This window comes from Culex pipiens, chromosome 2, assembly GCF_016801865.2.
Source record: "Culex pipiens pallens isolate TS chromosome 2, TS_CPP_V2, whole genome shotgun sequence".
NCBI lineage: Eukaryota > Metazoa > Arthropoda > Insecta > Diptera > Culicidae > Culex > Culex pipiens.
The window spans coordinates 4,647,478-4,664,077 of NC_068938.1; the positions used below are offsets into that span (position 1 = coordinate 4,647,478).

Consider the following 16,600-nt stretch of genomic DNA (forward strand, 5'->3'; position numbering starts at 1 on the left):
GTAAAAAAAAGTCTATCTGAATTTACAGAGTAATATTAATCCTTGGTAAATAGTGAAAATGGTTCAAAAAATAAGAAAATCGTCACCAAAATGAATCACAATGTGACGTGTAATACTTTTAACAACATGTAGATGGATTTTTGTAAAAATATTATCAGCAAAGCTTTAATTTAATTTTCTCATAAAATGAGGCAGTGACAGAAGTTGTCATTTTAACCATGTTCGAGGTATGAGGAGCAACAATAAAAAAAATATCTTCAAGCATGAAAATTAATTTTCAAGAAAAAAAACGTTTCAACATTGAATTGCGGTTGTCCTACAATATTTTGTTTAGATCCACCCAAATCCATCTTCATTAAATTTTGAGAAATATTTACTTTATACCATAATTTCAGTAGTTTTTTATGGATCCCTATTGAAAAATAGGAAACGCATTTGAAATCAATTCCAAATAGTTATAGTATCAAAGTACTAAACAAGTTTTTTGAGACATTGGTTTTCGGATTTAAATAAACTCATAAATTTATTTCACTATGTAGCATTTATTGTATAATCGATCATTTATAGTAAATAGTAATAAAGGTATGCATAACAAGGTCATAATAAAATTACAAAAATATTGAATCTTATACATACAAAAATAAATCCACCTAGAGCATTCCCTATACCAAGCCTTGCATTCAGCCGCAATCATTCAAAACATAACTGAAAACCCCGCAATCACACTTTCAAGACCCATTCGCACAACTCCTCAACCACCCCACCGATCGCACACCAAAATTTGAGCACGTATTTGCGTATCGCGTTGCCACCGTTTTTACTTGATATAGGCTTGAAAGCTTGAAATTTTTACGACTAAGTTTATTTTCTATTTTGCCGTTTATCCGCATCGATTTTAATTTTCCTCATCCGGACTGTTCTTGTTGTTACCTAGGCTGGCAAAATGGTTTAACTTAAATTCTAACAGTATAGTGTTTGGAGAGTTTTGAGTGGTAGCTCAGCTGGAATGTGTGTGAATAAATAAAAGCGTTTTGTTTTTGGGGGGAGGGTGAAGTAAAACGAACAGCATTATGTGTAAGCTAAAATGGCTAATAAAAGGTCACCGATAGTAAGTTAAAACATGCCGAAAGTGTACAACTAAGAATATTTTACAATTTTGATAGCGTTAACTTTCTATACATCGATTTGAAGAGGGCTTAACATTAAGGTGATATGTTTGATCTCGCTAATATCAAGGTAGAATCGAAGTGCGATCCCTGGCTTAAGCTTCTTTTTTGGGATTACACAATTTGTTCTAATGCTCCTATTACGATAATAATGCTGCTTGTGCAAGCTAAAACAAAAAAAGTAAGCAAAGCTCAAACAAAATAAATACTCGAAGCCAGCCAACGAAAAACATAAAGTTCGTCCAAGTTACTTTAAAAACAAACGAAGAAAAAAAACGCTTCTAAACTTGCTCACTTAATCCTAATCGTTCGCTGTTTGTTCATGTTGGTCAGCATCAGTGAAATGTAGGACGTGAGCAGGTCGTCCATCTTGTAGCCGAGGGACGTCTCGCAGAGCAGCTTCGAACCGCGCACCAGGTTGCCGATCGTCATGTGGAAGTACGTGTTCCCCGAGGACCAGTTGGAAATGCGCGTGAACGGGTGGGTGACCAGAATGTCCTGCGGAAATCAATTTAGTAAGAAGTTTGCCTTAAGCAAATTTTATTGATTGTTATACCTTTGAGCTTGGATGGATCAGACTAACGCCATGCTTGTTGATGGCAATCAGGAGCATTTCCGGATAGTTGGGTTCCGTGGTTTGCTTGACCTCGAAGAATGCCGATCCAAATGTTGGCCATCTGAATAAGAAGAAAACAAATTTAGTTAATCTAAATTCAGTTTTAAAATCAAGCAAATGTAAGTCACCTGTAGACGATTTTGAGGAAGGTGATTTTGGCGTCCTCCGGTGACATGCCGGCGTCCTGGTTGTACGCGGCCACGATCGACCGCTTCCAGTCGTTGGTCGTTTGTAGCTTAATCAGATCCGAGGGGACCAACTCCCGCAGCATTTGACTGAAATAAAAAAATATATATAAGTTTTATATATATTTCCATTACTAATTCAATTCTTGCTGCTAAAAAGCTCAACTAAAATAAACCAAGCGCCTCCATGGATTTAATCTAAAGATTCAATGAAGGCGCTTCATTTCTTAGAATTATTCCTTTGTATTTGCAAACCCGAAATTTGTACGGCGAATTACTAAAATTTAAGCTGTTAATTGAAACGGCTTTGAGATGTCCAGTTCTTACAAAAACAAACGAAAAATATGCAGTTGTTTGAATTGACTTTTAAAATGTTAGTTTTTTTTAATAAATGAATTCAAGGATGCAAAAAATAAGCAAACATTATTTTAATTATTCGCAATGTTGTATATGTTGAAAAAATAAACAAATTTCTAAAGGGTCCAATAATATATGGTTTGAGTAAAGTCTTTCAATCTTAACGGTGCACATCAACCAGAGCTTTTGCACCAAGATTTTTGTTACAGATATTTTAGTATTTTCGAAACTACGGGAACTATCGATATTATTTTATATTCATCCCCTAAGGTACTGTCCACTAAGCGATTTACAACAAAATTTTCCTTTTTTCGCAATTAGATCGTTGCAGGATTTGGTCCGTAAATTTATCAATTTTTGAATAAGAAGACAACAACTTCCTTGAGTGCTGTGCACCCTTAAAGAACAACCCTTCCGCGATAACTGGACTAAACTGGACTTAAAAAGCAGAAAACTAAAAAAACAGATCAACATGTAAAAAAAAATTTTACATTTTGAAAACCTTTTTATTTCATTGAGAGTTTTTCAAATTTTTTTTTTTAATATTTTGACATTTTCACAAAACTTTGTATTTTTGGGAAAAATACTCAAAATTCTAGTTGTTACAATATGATTTTGAAATTATTGACTTTTTTCCAAACATTTTGATAATAATATTTATTTTTAATCAAAATTACACAAAACTACGTATTTTCGAAAACTGAAATGAAATTTTAAGTTTTCTTCAACATGGATATCAAATGATCAATTTTCTGAACCTTAGAAAAGTTATCACAATTTTCTTAAAAAACTAAAAATTTTAACAAAACTACGTATTTTAGAAAAAATAGAATTTTTTGTTATGAGTTTCAAAAGGATGAACATGTTTTGAAAGAAAAGTAATATATTAAATGCTTAAAATTTCCACTAAACTACATATTTAAGAAAAAGTACTGTCAATTTTGAGTTTTTTTTTTTCATTAGATTTCAGACTCGATTATCCGAAGGCCTTGGAAAAATTTCACTCTGGATAATCAATTCGTCGGATAATCGAATCACAAAAAAAAAATATTTATTGTCTCATTTTTGAGGGTTGGGTTTATGTATGATCGCTGCTGCTCTAAAGTGATTAAGAATTTTTAAATCTAACATGGCGGCCAAAATGGTGAAGATAAAATATTGCAAAAAATGCAACTATTCAAATTTTACTAGAATGGTCGCTGAACAAAAATTTTAAAAATTCATAAGTAAGAAAATAAAAATCACGCATGAACTCGTCGTGATTTGATTATCCGAAGTCCCATACAAACCTTGGAATAATCGATCTTTGGATAATCTAGGCTTCGAATAATATAGGCTTTGGATAATCCAGGACAGTACTGAGAAAATCCATTTGGTAATTCAATAGGAAATTCACCATTCAAATTTTTCTGAAAAAGGGATCGCAGAAATCAAATTTGAAAATTCTTTGCTTTCTGATTCAGTTACCCGAAGCCCCATAAAACCTTCAAATAATCGAAATATCGAATGAACATGTTTTTATATAGAATTTTGGGGATTTTCAAAAACTGAAATTTATTCGAAGGTGTAAAAAGCAATTTGTGAAAATTTTGCGTATGTATTTAAAAAAAATTGTATTAATACTTTCAAAATGTAGAGCAAATTTCCGGACCATTGAAATCTATATTACGAAAACAAGTTAATAGTTTTTTTTTAAAAGTGGTTTGATGAAATTTGAAGCAATTTAAAAAAAATATTTTGTTCTGAAAGTTGTAAAAAAAATCCTAATCATTTGATACCCATATTGTAAAACAAATCTAAAATGGTCAGTACTTTTTTGAAAATACGTAGTTATGTGAGATTTTCTAGTATCTGAAAAAATATTTCGAGATGTTCAAAATCCTCAATCATTGACAAAAAAACCATGCCTTGTGAAAATTTGTAAAAAAATTATAATCACTAAAAAAAAACGGAATCGACGTAACACCTTATAATGTGGCCCTCTTAAACCTTGCGGTTTCGTCAACGGATCCACAGGTGTGTATCGTTCTTTTTGCGACAAGACTCCGCCTCCCGGGTCTCCTAAGTGTGAAGGTATGGCACGGGGAGAGGGCACCGATATTTACACTTAGAATTTTTTGCGTCCGCCTCGGGATTCGAACCAGCGACCTCTGGATTGTGAGTCCAGCGCGCGGTCCGATTGATCCACACAGGCAGACTAATCACTATGATTTGTAAAAAAAAAAATGAGAACTTTAAAATTACAGAAAGAAATTTGGATTTTGTAGAACAATTACTCGTATAACCAAAAATATACAGGGAAAATATACAGGGAGCCAAATTTCTTGAGAATTGCTTTTTAAAAAAGTTGATTTTAACGACGAGAATGCTGTGAAGGTTCGGCTCTGACAATAAAAGAAAGAAAATTGTCCAAAAATAAACAACAACAAAAAATCTACTCACGGAATCGCCTGCAACTCCTGCTTGCTCTCGCCGAACCGCACCCGGTAGACCAGCGCCGCCAGCTTGACCGCTTCCTCCTTGGAGCACTTGTGGTACCCGCGCAGCAGCTTCGGCAGCTCCTGGTGGTAGTGGAAGATCAGATCGGCGTTCTTGTCCTTGCCCGGCACCGTGTTCGTCCACAGCTTCTTCATGAAGAACACCTGGTACGTAAACTGCGGATTCGTGCCGTCCCGCGTCGGCCGGGCCTTCTTGATCCAGTCGGTCAGATGGCGTACAAAGTCGAAGAAGAAGTCTCCTTCTGGCACTGATATCACCTTGTCGGCTATTTTTACAAACAAGCTAAAACCTTCACTGGACCGCAGGTTGAGCCGCTGTGAAATGTTCTGGCAGAAATCTTTCGCCCGCGTTGACGAGTCCACCTCGAACGCCTCGTCCGTGTCGTCCGGGAAGTACACCTTGTGGAAGATCTGGGTCGTTTTGTGCTGAATCGCTTCGACCTCGACCTGGTGGGGCGGGTACTTGCGCTGTCCGTTGCGGATGGTCTTTTGCAGACGGTGCAGCGAGTCTTGCGAAATGGGGTGGCGACGACTTCGCAGGAACAGCGTCAACTCCTTGAGCAACTGCTGACTGCAGGCGAACAATCCCGTCGATAGCCACATCAACTCCCAACCACGTTCTTCCGACACGCGATTCCGGTTTTCCGTTAGCTGCTTCATCAACTGGCAGTAGATCTCGTCACGCAGGATCTCGTGCTTTAGCGGACCATCGTAGATGTGGTCCGTCACTTCATTCCCGATCCGAGGTCGCTTCGATGGCAGATCTCCCATGTACTTCATGATGGCGATGAACGCCAAGCAAGCTTCCTCGGCGAGCTCTTCCTTTGCCAGCAGCTTCTTCAGCAGCGGTTGCTTCAACGGATCCCTCGAGTAACGCCACAGTTCGTCTCCTCCGCGCTTCGAACTCAACGTGGAAAGTGCCTTGGACATGGTGCGCTTTGGAGGTGGCCGGAAGTGATCTAGCGAGTAGTCGGCTAAGGTGTGCGGCCGCTCGCGGGTTTCCGTGCCCCCGTTGGAATGGATCGAGTTGAGTCGCTTACCGTGGTGAGCGTCTTCTACGCTAAACAATGCTAAGATGTCCGGCGGAGGTTTGGTCAGTGTGGGAAGCACGTACACGATCTCCGCGGGGAAGTCGCCACGTTCCTGAGTTCGCTCGCAACATCCTAAAAAGAGTTTTATCAGTAACCGACAGTGTAACTCAAGGTTTTGTTAAACTCACCTATACACCATCCGGAGTTCAAGACGGTCTCCCCGGTACTTTCCTCCTCCAAGATGATCAAATCACCTTTCAGGAACGACAGGAAACTTGTACCCTCTCCCGGTGCCTTGTAGTCTTGCAGTGCTATCACATATTTTGAGCTGCAATAAAAACTCTCCATTCAGTCACGTCCAAAACACAGATCATCAGCCAACTCACCGTTTCTTCAACCCTTCCAAGAAGTACACCACCAAATCCCTGATATCCTCGGCGTTCGGACTCTGGAAGGTAAACTCCTCGTTCCGCACCGTAGACAGCGAGAAGGTTTGCGTAAAGACCTTGTTCGTCTTCTGGCTCGACACGGCCGTAATCTCCGGGAAGGACAACTCCAACAGCACCTGTTCCTGATCGTCTACCACGTACACACCCGTCCAGTTGACGGCGATGATCACGTCATTTTTGGGCAGGTTTGGACCGGAATTTCTATAAAAGTAAGAAAGTTAGTAAAGATCTTTAATATAATCGCACTCGACCTACCTATAAGCTTCATAGAACCGAGAAAACAGCAACGGCCACTTGTATTTGGCGTAGCTGACGACGTCCTCCTTGACCTTCAACGCTTGTGCTTTGTCCTTGAGGTAGTAGCTCTTCTTGTACGCCTGCAACACTAGTGCCGCCCAACGATCGATGGCCTTCTCAATACCCGTCAAACAGTAGTCCGGGATAAAGTTGGGTAGCAGCGTGTACAGCCGATCCATCGACATGTCCGTATTGTACTCGATGTAGTACTGCTGGGCGGCAATCATCGCCAAATCTTCCTCCTTGTCGCACCGGTACTCGCCAAACTTGACCCCGCGAACCACTTGTTGGTAGATCAAGTTCGTAGCCACTTGATCCTCGATCGGATTGTGCCACGGAGCGAAGATCTCCTTCCGGAAGAACAACCTCCAAGGGGCGTTCCGTTCCTGAGCACCCTGCTCCTTGGCGTACTGCTCACACTGTGAGATTGCGTCCATCACATGGTCACCACCGCTACCAAGCGACGAAACCTTGTCAAACAGTGCAATGTACAGCGAGAATCCAAACTGATCCTTCAGGGCGATCTTGTCCGACAGTTGATTGCACAACTCCCGCGCCGTAGTGGCGGAGTCCGCGAGCAGCGTTTTCGTGTTGCCGTCCATGAAGGTGATCGGCAGCATGATCGGTTTCTTCGACTTGGTCGCCTGAAGTTCCAACCAGGACGGGGGTTGATTTCGAGTACCGTTGTTGAAGGTTCGCTTGAGGCGATCCTCGCAGTACGGAGCGTACCCGGGAGGTCCTTCGCGGATGAACGATCGGAGGTAGTTGACGAACTTTTCGGAAGGTGCGAAGCAACCTACGCACAGGGACAGCAGGATCCAACCTCGAGCGTGGGATGACTTGGACGGATTGTTGGTGAGCTGCTTGCAGATTTGGCAGTAGATTTCATCGCGGAGTTCGGCTCGCAGAATACCATGGCCGATGATAAAGTGCAGCTTTTCCAGGTTGGACGTCGGGCGAGATTCTAACCAGGACTGGTAGCTATCGGCGGTGTACTCTTCGTCCTGCAGACGACGTCGCACGTCTTCGCCGAGCTTGTTCTTGCGCTTCAGTGTCAACGACACGAGCTTGTGTCGGATTGATCGTGGCTTTTGCTTCATAAATGCTTCCGGATCGAGTCCCATCATTTGTGCTTCTTGAAATTCTTTGCTCCGGATAAAGTTACGACCCAGGGTGGCTGTAACCTTGGACATGACGGACGTATTGTCACGGTCCATCGTGTGGTAGCGTGGCTCTGGCAGGTCTCCAGTGAACCGTAAGATCGTGATCCACAGGGCTTGTGCAGCCAGTTGATCGCCTTGCGTGTGCAACGGCAGCAAGGGATGCTTCAGCGGTTTTCGAGAATAGTAATGAGTAATGTTGCCCTGGAAGTATGTGGCGGCAAACTTTTGGAACTTGAATTCAGACAAGTCTTCTTCGTCTTCGGAGATTGTGTGAATGGGTCCGATAATATCTTCGTGGTTGTCTTGGTTCACTGGCAGATCGTTGAACACAGACGTTTCGCGACCACCGTGCGGCGTTGGAGCTTCACTGCTTGAGTCTGGCAGAAAGTCAAACATGGCTTCCACCAGTTTGCTATCGTCTACCGGTTCGTCTGCCTTCCTGGCTGCGTCGTTGATGATGTTCTTCTTCACCTCAACCCGACGACGATCTTCCATTTCTTGCTCCATATCCTTCCGCTCGATCTCGTTCAACCGATCCCGGTAGTGCTGTTCGGCAATCTCCCGGGCTCGCTTGTTACCTTGATGCTTCAGTTCTTCCTCCTCCATCCTGCGCATTCGTAACGCCTCGTGGTGTCGTCGATACTCTAGCTTAAGTTTCTGATACCGCTTCATGGCGATCATCCTCCGTACGTGCGATTGGATCTTGATAACCGCCCACATCTTGTGACCGTACTCGCGCCGCACCAAATACCCTCGAATCCGAGCCTGCAATCGTACGATGTGACCTCGTAGATGACGGAAGCGATGGCTAAGCACGCGTGATCGGATCAACGCCTGCAGTCGCATGTAACCGATCTTCATCTTCTTGTAGCGCTGTCGCTGCGCGTAACCCTTCCAGAACTTCTGGATTGTGATGGCTGCTTGACGCATGCGCAAGAACCGCCGGCGGTAGACCCACCCGCGAATCGATCGCTGGAGGATCAGGATCTTCCTCGTTAATACGCGATCACGCTCCTGCTCCAGAAACAGATCGTGGGCGTCCTTCAGGAAGACCTTGGTGTGACCAAGCTGGTAGTCGGATCTCCCCAGTACGGTAGCACAGATCTTCGAAGTCGCCATTCGGCAGTCGGTTCGGTGTGCTGGTGGAACTCCGTTGATCAGGAACCGATATCGCTCGACAAAATCCCGGAAGTTGTGTCGGATTGGGTAGCCAGCTCGACGAATACGGATCGTTTCCATCATACCGGAGTAACGTAGCTGTCGACAGCAGAGAGCTCGATCGAACATCATCGGCTTCTTCAGCTCGTTTGGTTTGATGCACCGAATGAAGAACGGCTGACACTGGCTGAGGGTCTTCATCAGCGAGTCCAAGCTCTTCTTGAACTGAGTGGACAGGGTTGGGGTGCGCTTGCGTGTCTCCGCGCCCATACCAATGTCCTCAGCGAATACCATCTGGAGGAAGCGGTTGGTCGAGCTGGAGATAAGTTGGAGCAGATCGGCGCTGAAGGTGTCACGGTTCTTCTCCAGAAAACCCCGGGTATCGTAGAACACAACCCCGGCAAAGTGGTTCAACCCGAAGCTGGTGTTGATGTCGGACTTGGGCTTGAGATAGTTTCTGTGAGTGCCGTGAGTTTTGTGCAGCTTTGCCAGCATGGTTTGGTCGGTACCCTTGGGGAACTTGGACTCCTCGTCAATCAACGCCATGATGTTGAGCTGCTTGATGGCGATCAAGTCCAGTGCGTCCTGGTTGTCTACGAACTCGATGTGCTGCCAATTGATGCTCTCGTGGTTGTACTCCTCCTGCTCCAGCTTGAAGATGTGCTGCACGAAAAACTGCTGCAGGTTTTCGTTGGCAAAGTTGATGCAGAACTGCTCGAAGCTGTTCTGGTTGAAGTTCTCGAAGCCGAAGATGTCCAGAACGCCGATCGCACTTCTGGTTGTGGATTTCGGCTTGTAGATCGCCGAGTTGATCTTCTTCACGATCAGGACGAACAACCGTCCGTAGATTCCTTTGACGAAGGCATCCCGAACGTCCATGGACTGATCGCGTGACAAGGTTGACACTACCGTTTCACCGTGTGCGAATAGGGTCTTTCGAGTGAGGGCATCGATGAATGGTTGGAGTGGGACTTCGAGCAGACTCGCTACTCGTTCTACGTTGATGTGTTCCGGGATTTCGGTAGCATCAAGATTGTCTATAACTGTGGCTCTATACTTGATGTTTCCGGTGTGAAGCAGTGCTGCTAGAAGCTTGAGAATCTCCCAGATTTCATGGTCCGAGAAGCAGAGCACCTTCATAGCCGATCGGATATCGGCAAATTCCGCCGCATCGTTACGACCGTCACACTTGATGCAACCTCCACCGGTGAGGTACCGATAGTCGGACGCTTGACCTAGGTCCAGTTTGCGCTTCTCCTCGTGGGACAACCCGGCGAGTAGACAGTAAAAGATGTGGTAGTTTCGCTCCTCGGCGTTCTGCGACACAATTCGAGACTTTTCCAGCAGGTACTGCTCGATCTTGGCACCCTCGATCACGCCACTGTTGTTGAAGTGGATATCGATGTACTTGCCGAATCGGGACGAGTTGTCGTTACGGACTGTTTTGGCGTTACCAAACGCTTCCAGAATAGGGTTCGCCTCGAGAATCTGCTGCTCGATCCACGAGTGCTTCCCACTGATCGCCGCCAGGTACTGCAAGATCAGCTTTGTACTCTCGGTCTTGCCCGCGCCGGACTCACCGGAGATGACGATGCACTGGTCCTGACCATAGCGACGCATGTGCGCGTACGAGTTGTCCCCAATGGCGAAGATGTGCGGCGGAAGCTCGCCGATCTTGCGTTCCTTGTAAAGCTTGATCTGGTCCGCGGTGTATATTGGCAGGATCTGGTACGGGTTGACCGCGACCAGGATCGATCCGGTGTAGGTCTGAAAATGGGGAAGAAGACGTTATAACTTGGTTCAAAGCACAACCAACATGGGGAACTCACGTAGATCAGATTGTCATTGTACCGAATCAGAAGGTTCCGCAGGATGCCGGCCTCGTGCAGGTCGCCGAGGCTGATCATATCCTCGACGCCCTGCACCGAGGACGCGTGCATCGCCTTGATGCGGCGTTCCGGCGTGAGCCACAGTTCGTTCCCATCGTCGTCGCGGACCTGGATGCGGCGACCCTCGGCCGAGATGACCCGGGCTCCGATGGCCACATCGAATTCGCGTCCGGACACGGGCTCGATCCATATGTAGTCACCCTGTAATGTGTGATGGGAGATGGGAAAGAGTGAGTTTATGGTAAATGAAAAGGCTCGTAAAGTGGCCAACTCTGTATGGTAGGTACGTGTTGAGAGGCTCATGAAGAGATTTAATTATCAACTTTTTACCAGCAGCTGCTCTACCGGTTGCACATGTTGCATGTTGCAAAGTGGTTCTTTTATTTTCTCTTCGTATAATACTTTAAAGTTTATGGTCTATGATAGCGAAAATGGGCTTATTACACAAGTCAGAAACAATTAAGTTTAAGTGTTTTAAACGTATATCAGTTCTCAACAAACTCATTTTCAGCAAATTAACATGGTGTCTACTGCTCTGCTGAAAAAAAAAAGTACCAATTTCGTACAAGAAACCCACTTTTCCTCAGATTACATAAAGATCGTTCCCAAAATTAATCGTTTAATTGACGCACAATCAAAACTTATCGCCCGCGGCTTATGCTCCGTAATCGTACGTAATTGGCGACCATGCCGCACCAGTGACAACGATGTTTCCACAATTTCCACGATCAGATGTTGAAAGACGCAGCCGCGCCGCCATCAAGTGCGCGATTATCCATTATCGGAGTTTTGGATCTTCATCTTCGTCTTCTTTCCGTTCCGAAACATTTAAGAGGCACTATTTTTATTGGTGTGCCTCCTCAACGAGCTCCCCTTAATGAACCGGTAAATTTTTGGCATTTTCCTTGGCTTGTTACAGTAGCAGGCTCTCCTCCCCTTAAATCGGTTACAGAGCCAACCCGCAACAGTTTAGCGCAGTCCCTCTTCTTTTGGGGTATTATGGCTCAATTGATGAAATTGAAGGAAAGATAAGTGGGTATTGTTTTCTGATGGTGTAAGTCGTTGAAGGTATGCAGCTAGAAAGGTTTAGATGGTTTGGTGTAATTAAATCCTTTCACTTCAATTGTAGGGATTGTCGAATTGATTTATTTTGGATGTTATTTCATTTAGACAGGAATGCTGATTTATTGTTTAGGAAAGATTCGGTTTTTCCGTATTTATTTTAAAACTTTCAAAACAAATAAAGACACTTTGATTTTTTTTAATTCCAATATAAATTCTCATCTTTTACTATCAAACATCAACCCTTTTACCAAATTCCATAAAATAACAACATGAATTAATCTATTTCTTAATTTGAAGCTTTTAAGTGATCATAAAACATTTGTCCAACTCGTACCGTACGATGGTACACTTTGTTCTAAGTTTAGATTTCATTAACGCTCTGATTTCATTTTGCAATGGTCCTAAAATTGTAAATGGTCCTAAAATTCACGATTTAGATTACAATCTTAAGTTTAATAAATGATTTAACGAAAAATATCTATCCTTACACCAAGGTGGCCACTCAAGTTGGGAAACCGAGAAAGTCGGGAATTTGCAATTTTTTGTCAAAAGTCGGGAAAAGTCGGGAATCCTAAGCACACTTGTATGGAAATTATAACTCTCTTGAATAATTTTGTAATATTCATACAATTTTCAATTTTTAAGTGACAAATGACCTCTCTAGGTTAAAGTCATGTTGATAAAATAAACCACAACTTTCAGGGCTGAATTTTCAAAAAATATTTACTGGGTTAATGATGAGAAATGATTATTTTTTCTTACGCTAGTTTAGAAAATTTCGATAATTGGGACATAACCCATAATGACCCATCAGGCCTCAAAGGGTTAAATTTAAGTTTCCTTTCACTTTTTCAATCTTTTTGAGAATGAAAAGGTTATTTAAGACATTAATAATTCTTATACATATTGGGTGCATTTGACACAGATTTTCAATACAATATACTATCATTATTTTTAAATTAATTTTAGTTTATCAAACAATATGTAACTAAAAACAGTAACAAAGTTTAAAAATTGAGCCTAATTTTAACAACTATGGTTAGCGTAAAGTTATGATTTTGTTCATTTTGTCACATTGATTGATTATTAGAAAAGAGATTCCAACTTGAGATTGGCAATGGTTTTTTTTTGTGGTAAATATTCAAATAATATAATGTTATTTCAAATATATTTTCCCATATTTTTGCCTTGAGCTTTTTTGTAAGTATTAGTAAATTTATTGATTTAAAATAAAATTAAAAATCAAATTTTGAATTAAGTTATTTATAAATTTAAGCCATTACCAGTTGAAACAAAGTATCAAAAACTATTCGTTTGCCAATTTTAGAAATATTCGTTAAATTAATAAGTACTGTTAAGCTTTCGGTTATTTTCCAAAAACTAATTTACTTTTATTGAAGAGTTTTTTTTTTTGTTTGAAACCATTTTTTATATAAGAAATTGCTATTATTTGAGCTTTTTAAAAAGTCGGGAATTTGAAAATGGGATTTGAGTGGGCCTTACACACATTATGTGAGTCACCGAACAAAATCAGCGAATTTCACCATTTAATAAGGCCGTTGCAAATATTTTTCAAAGTTTATGTAGTTAATGTTTCTTGAAGTATTGCGTCTGTTTCTTAACGGAGGTCCCTAAATTAATAATTTTGAAATAATCCAAAAGCGAACAATTTTATTTTAAAAACCTGATGAAATATCACCAGAGTTCTAAAAAAATAATGAAATCTTGCAATATAACTAAATTTTAAGCCGTATTTTTCAATTTTGATTTGAGTTTGATTTTAAATAAAAAACGTTACTTAATCCACCTTTAGGTGGTTGGTGCCTTCCTCTCATTCATAGAGTGATTCCAACCACCCTAAAGTATCCACATGGTTTATGGATCTCCCCTAACGGGATCGCAGCACCTAAGAGGTCCTAATAAAATAAGTGCTGAGTAAATAAAAGCAGACTGCCTACAGACTTTTTGTCAAGATTATACAGACACCGCCTGGCATCCCTCTACAAGGCTTTTTCGTGGAGATCAGTGAGGAAGGCAAAAACCTATGGAGAAATAGATTGAGGTTATGTAAATTCAAACCATTTTTAAAACTGCCTGTAATTTTAGATAGGTAAGTCAGATCTTAAAAATTCTTAATCCACAAGAAAGTTCATTTCAAAACCTTTCTAAAAATATATAATATGGCAGGTTTTCATGCAAAAACCACCCTTTTTTGCAAATTGTGAAGTTTATATGCAGCAGATTTTTAAGCATAACTTTTGATGTGCTTTACTTATTCTTCTAAATTTCAATAGGGGCTTATGGGACCCCAAGACGAATCGAATGAGGCCAATACGGTCAAAATCTGCTCAGCCAGTGACGAGATATTCCAGTGACATTGATTCGGTACACACAGAAAAAAAATGATGGTAATATTCATCAGGAAATGGTGACAGATTTAGTGGTTAAAATAATGATGAATTTTACCCCAGAAAATGATGAATTTTCATCAGTTTTTGATGAATATTCATCAGGTTCACATTTTTACACATTTTTTATGTAATATTACTCAACAAAAGAGGTAACATTCAACCTACCAAATTTTCAACATTCCAAAATTCAACTTTTTTTATCTGTGCACATGTCTACATACAGCCAAACACACAGACATTTGCTCAGCTGGTAATTCTGAGTCGATATGTACAAATGACGGTAGGTCTAGGAGGTTTAATTAAAAAGTTCATTTTTCGAGTGATTTTATAGCCTTTCCTCAGTACGGTGAGGAAGGCAAAACGCCTTTCTTTTTATCAATTAGCAATTTTCAATTTTCAGTGATACTTTGTTTGTCTGGTGATTTTTTCGAGGAGATTTGGAAAGGAGGGGACAAATATTTCAAGGTAATTTTGGTTAGGCCTTAGTGGTTATTATGTTAAAAAAAGAGAAAAAGAAAACGATGAGAGATTGTATAATACACAGCTAAAAAAGTAGTAATCCAGCTGCGTGTAAAAGGCCTGGGTGTAAAATAAATATTGCATTATTTTATGCAATTTTATGTAATTTTACACCCTGAAATATGTAGCCCATCAGTATGGGAAACCTACTTGACCGAAATGTCAAGCTCATATATGCGTTTATCCTTGCAGCTGTTCATCGGTCTGATGGCCGAGTAGGCTAAGGCGCCAGTCCTTACTGATGGTGCTGGGTTTGAATCCCGTCGGTTGCAACTTTTTTTTGTGTTTGCAAAAATTGTACATGCAGTGTGTAATATTAAGTGTTTATTTTGACGAAGGTGATGTGCATGCTTTTGCATGCGATTTTACCATCGGATTTTTTGCTGTGTAGGTTTTATTTGACTAGGTTTCAGAAGAATGTTTAGTGCTTCAAATAGTTGTCTTTTTAGGTTATCAAATTCAAGTTAAATTAATTTCTCCCAAAGTGAAAATCATAATTTAATTCTGTTTTACCTGTCCAAAAAAAAGTCACGTACAATTTTGTTTACCCTCAAAAACTCTTTTGCTTTTGGGTGCCAATTCACCATGTCTAGGAAACCAAACAATAAATAATCGTTTAAATTCGCAAAAAAAAGGCAGTCAAACGCTTCGCTAATCTAAACCAAGTCACTTGAGCAGCTGCGAGCCGCGCAGCAAAATGCATTTATATGTGTGCCAACATAATTCATGACCATTCGGCACGTGATTCGGCCCCCTCAACCGGGGTGTGATATGCTGGCTCCAAGCACATACAGTGTGTTTGCTAACCATTTTTTTGTTCATTTCGTTCCCGGTAATCAACCGACGACTTCGAGCCTCAAGCTTAAGCCGATTACGTGCGAAGGCCCTCGAAGCTCGAGAGGCGTGATTACATGGAAGTACCTGCCTGTCTCTCTTCGTCTGACTATGCCACAAACTCACATATGTTGCAGCAGCAAAAAAATCGTAGATGAGGAAGTTAAGGGTAAACATCGCGTAGGTACAACTGCAAGGCAGGTTGGCGCCTAAAACGCAGCCCGGCCGCGTGAGGGTGTTATGAAATTTGCCTCGCGAGAAGAAGAAAAGTGCATTTTGAGAAGCTTTTTGCTGAACAGCACGTTAACAATGGGGTAGACTCGCAGAAGAATGCCAAACATGCGCAACACACCACCTCGGTGAGCTGCGGTATGCAAACAATAATACTATGGTTAGAAGCTAGCAAAAAAAAAGGTTAGACTTACCCGTGTAACAATAACCATCTTGTCGCCACATTGACTTCCGATTTAATCTGGAAAAAAAAATAAAAAGAAAGGGAAATTTAGCATAAATCAGTAATAAAATTAAGCCTAATAGATCACATCAGTTAAACAAACTGAACCAACCCCAAAATCTGATGAATTAAAAGACCATGTAATTAAACTCTCGTTACAAGAATACGAAAAGTTCACACGGAAAAGAAAGGCCCCTCCCAAAAAGAAAAAAAGTAAACACAACTCAAGCTAAAAAAAATACACCAAACGAAACAGTATCATAATTTAAATCTTGTGCGTCTGCTACTAAAGTGATACATTTACAACGTGTCGAAATGATAGCAAAGCAACTTTTTCTCGAGACAGACAAGCAGCTGTAGGAGGTCCAGCATAGTCGAGCAGGTATTGTGTTGCGTTTTTCCGTGCTGCGTTTTCCTGAGGGGTGGCTAGACAACCGCGGTGGTGTGGGGAGTAAGGTGAAACATAAGATATCTTCCTCTTGGAGAAAAATAAAAACAATTGAAGAAG

General features: G+C 41.4%; 1 protein-coding gene across 5 annotated transcripts in view; it reads right to left on the minus strand.

Moving 5' to 3' along the window:
• Positions 1–522: 522 nt before the first annotated feature.
• The window catches only part of LOC120412467 (myosin-VIIa), a 41,151-nt gene continuing 25,073 nt past the window's right edge, over positions 523–16,600 (minus strand). For all 5 annotated transcript variants that reach the window (XM_052707788.1, XM_052707791.1, XM_052707789.1 and 2 more), the window contains 9 exons: positions 16,064–16,110; positions 10,750–11,010; positions 6,558–10,687; positions 6,240–6,503; positions 6,042–6,181; positions 4,767–5,985; positions 1,911–2,057; positions 1,723–1,843; positions 523–1,664 (listed from right to left, as the gene is read on the minus strand). In XM_052707788.1, the coding sequence (XP_052563748.1) occupies positions 1,458–1,664; positions 1,723–1,843; positions 1,911–2,057; positions 4,767–5,985; positions 6,042–6,181; positions 6,240–6,503; positions 6,558–10,687; positions 10,750–11,010; positions 16,064–16,081 (6,507 nt within the window). In that variant the 5' untranslated portion in view covers positions 16,082–16,110 and the 3' untranslated portion in view covers positions 523–1,457. The remainder of the gene's footprint in view (positions 1,665–1,722; positions 1,844–1,910; positions 2,058–4,766; positions 5,986–6,041; positions 6,182–6,239; positions 6,504–6,557; positions 10,688–10,749; positions 11,011–16,063; positions 16,111–16,600) is intronic.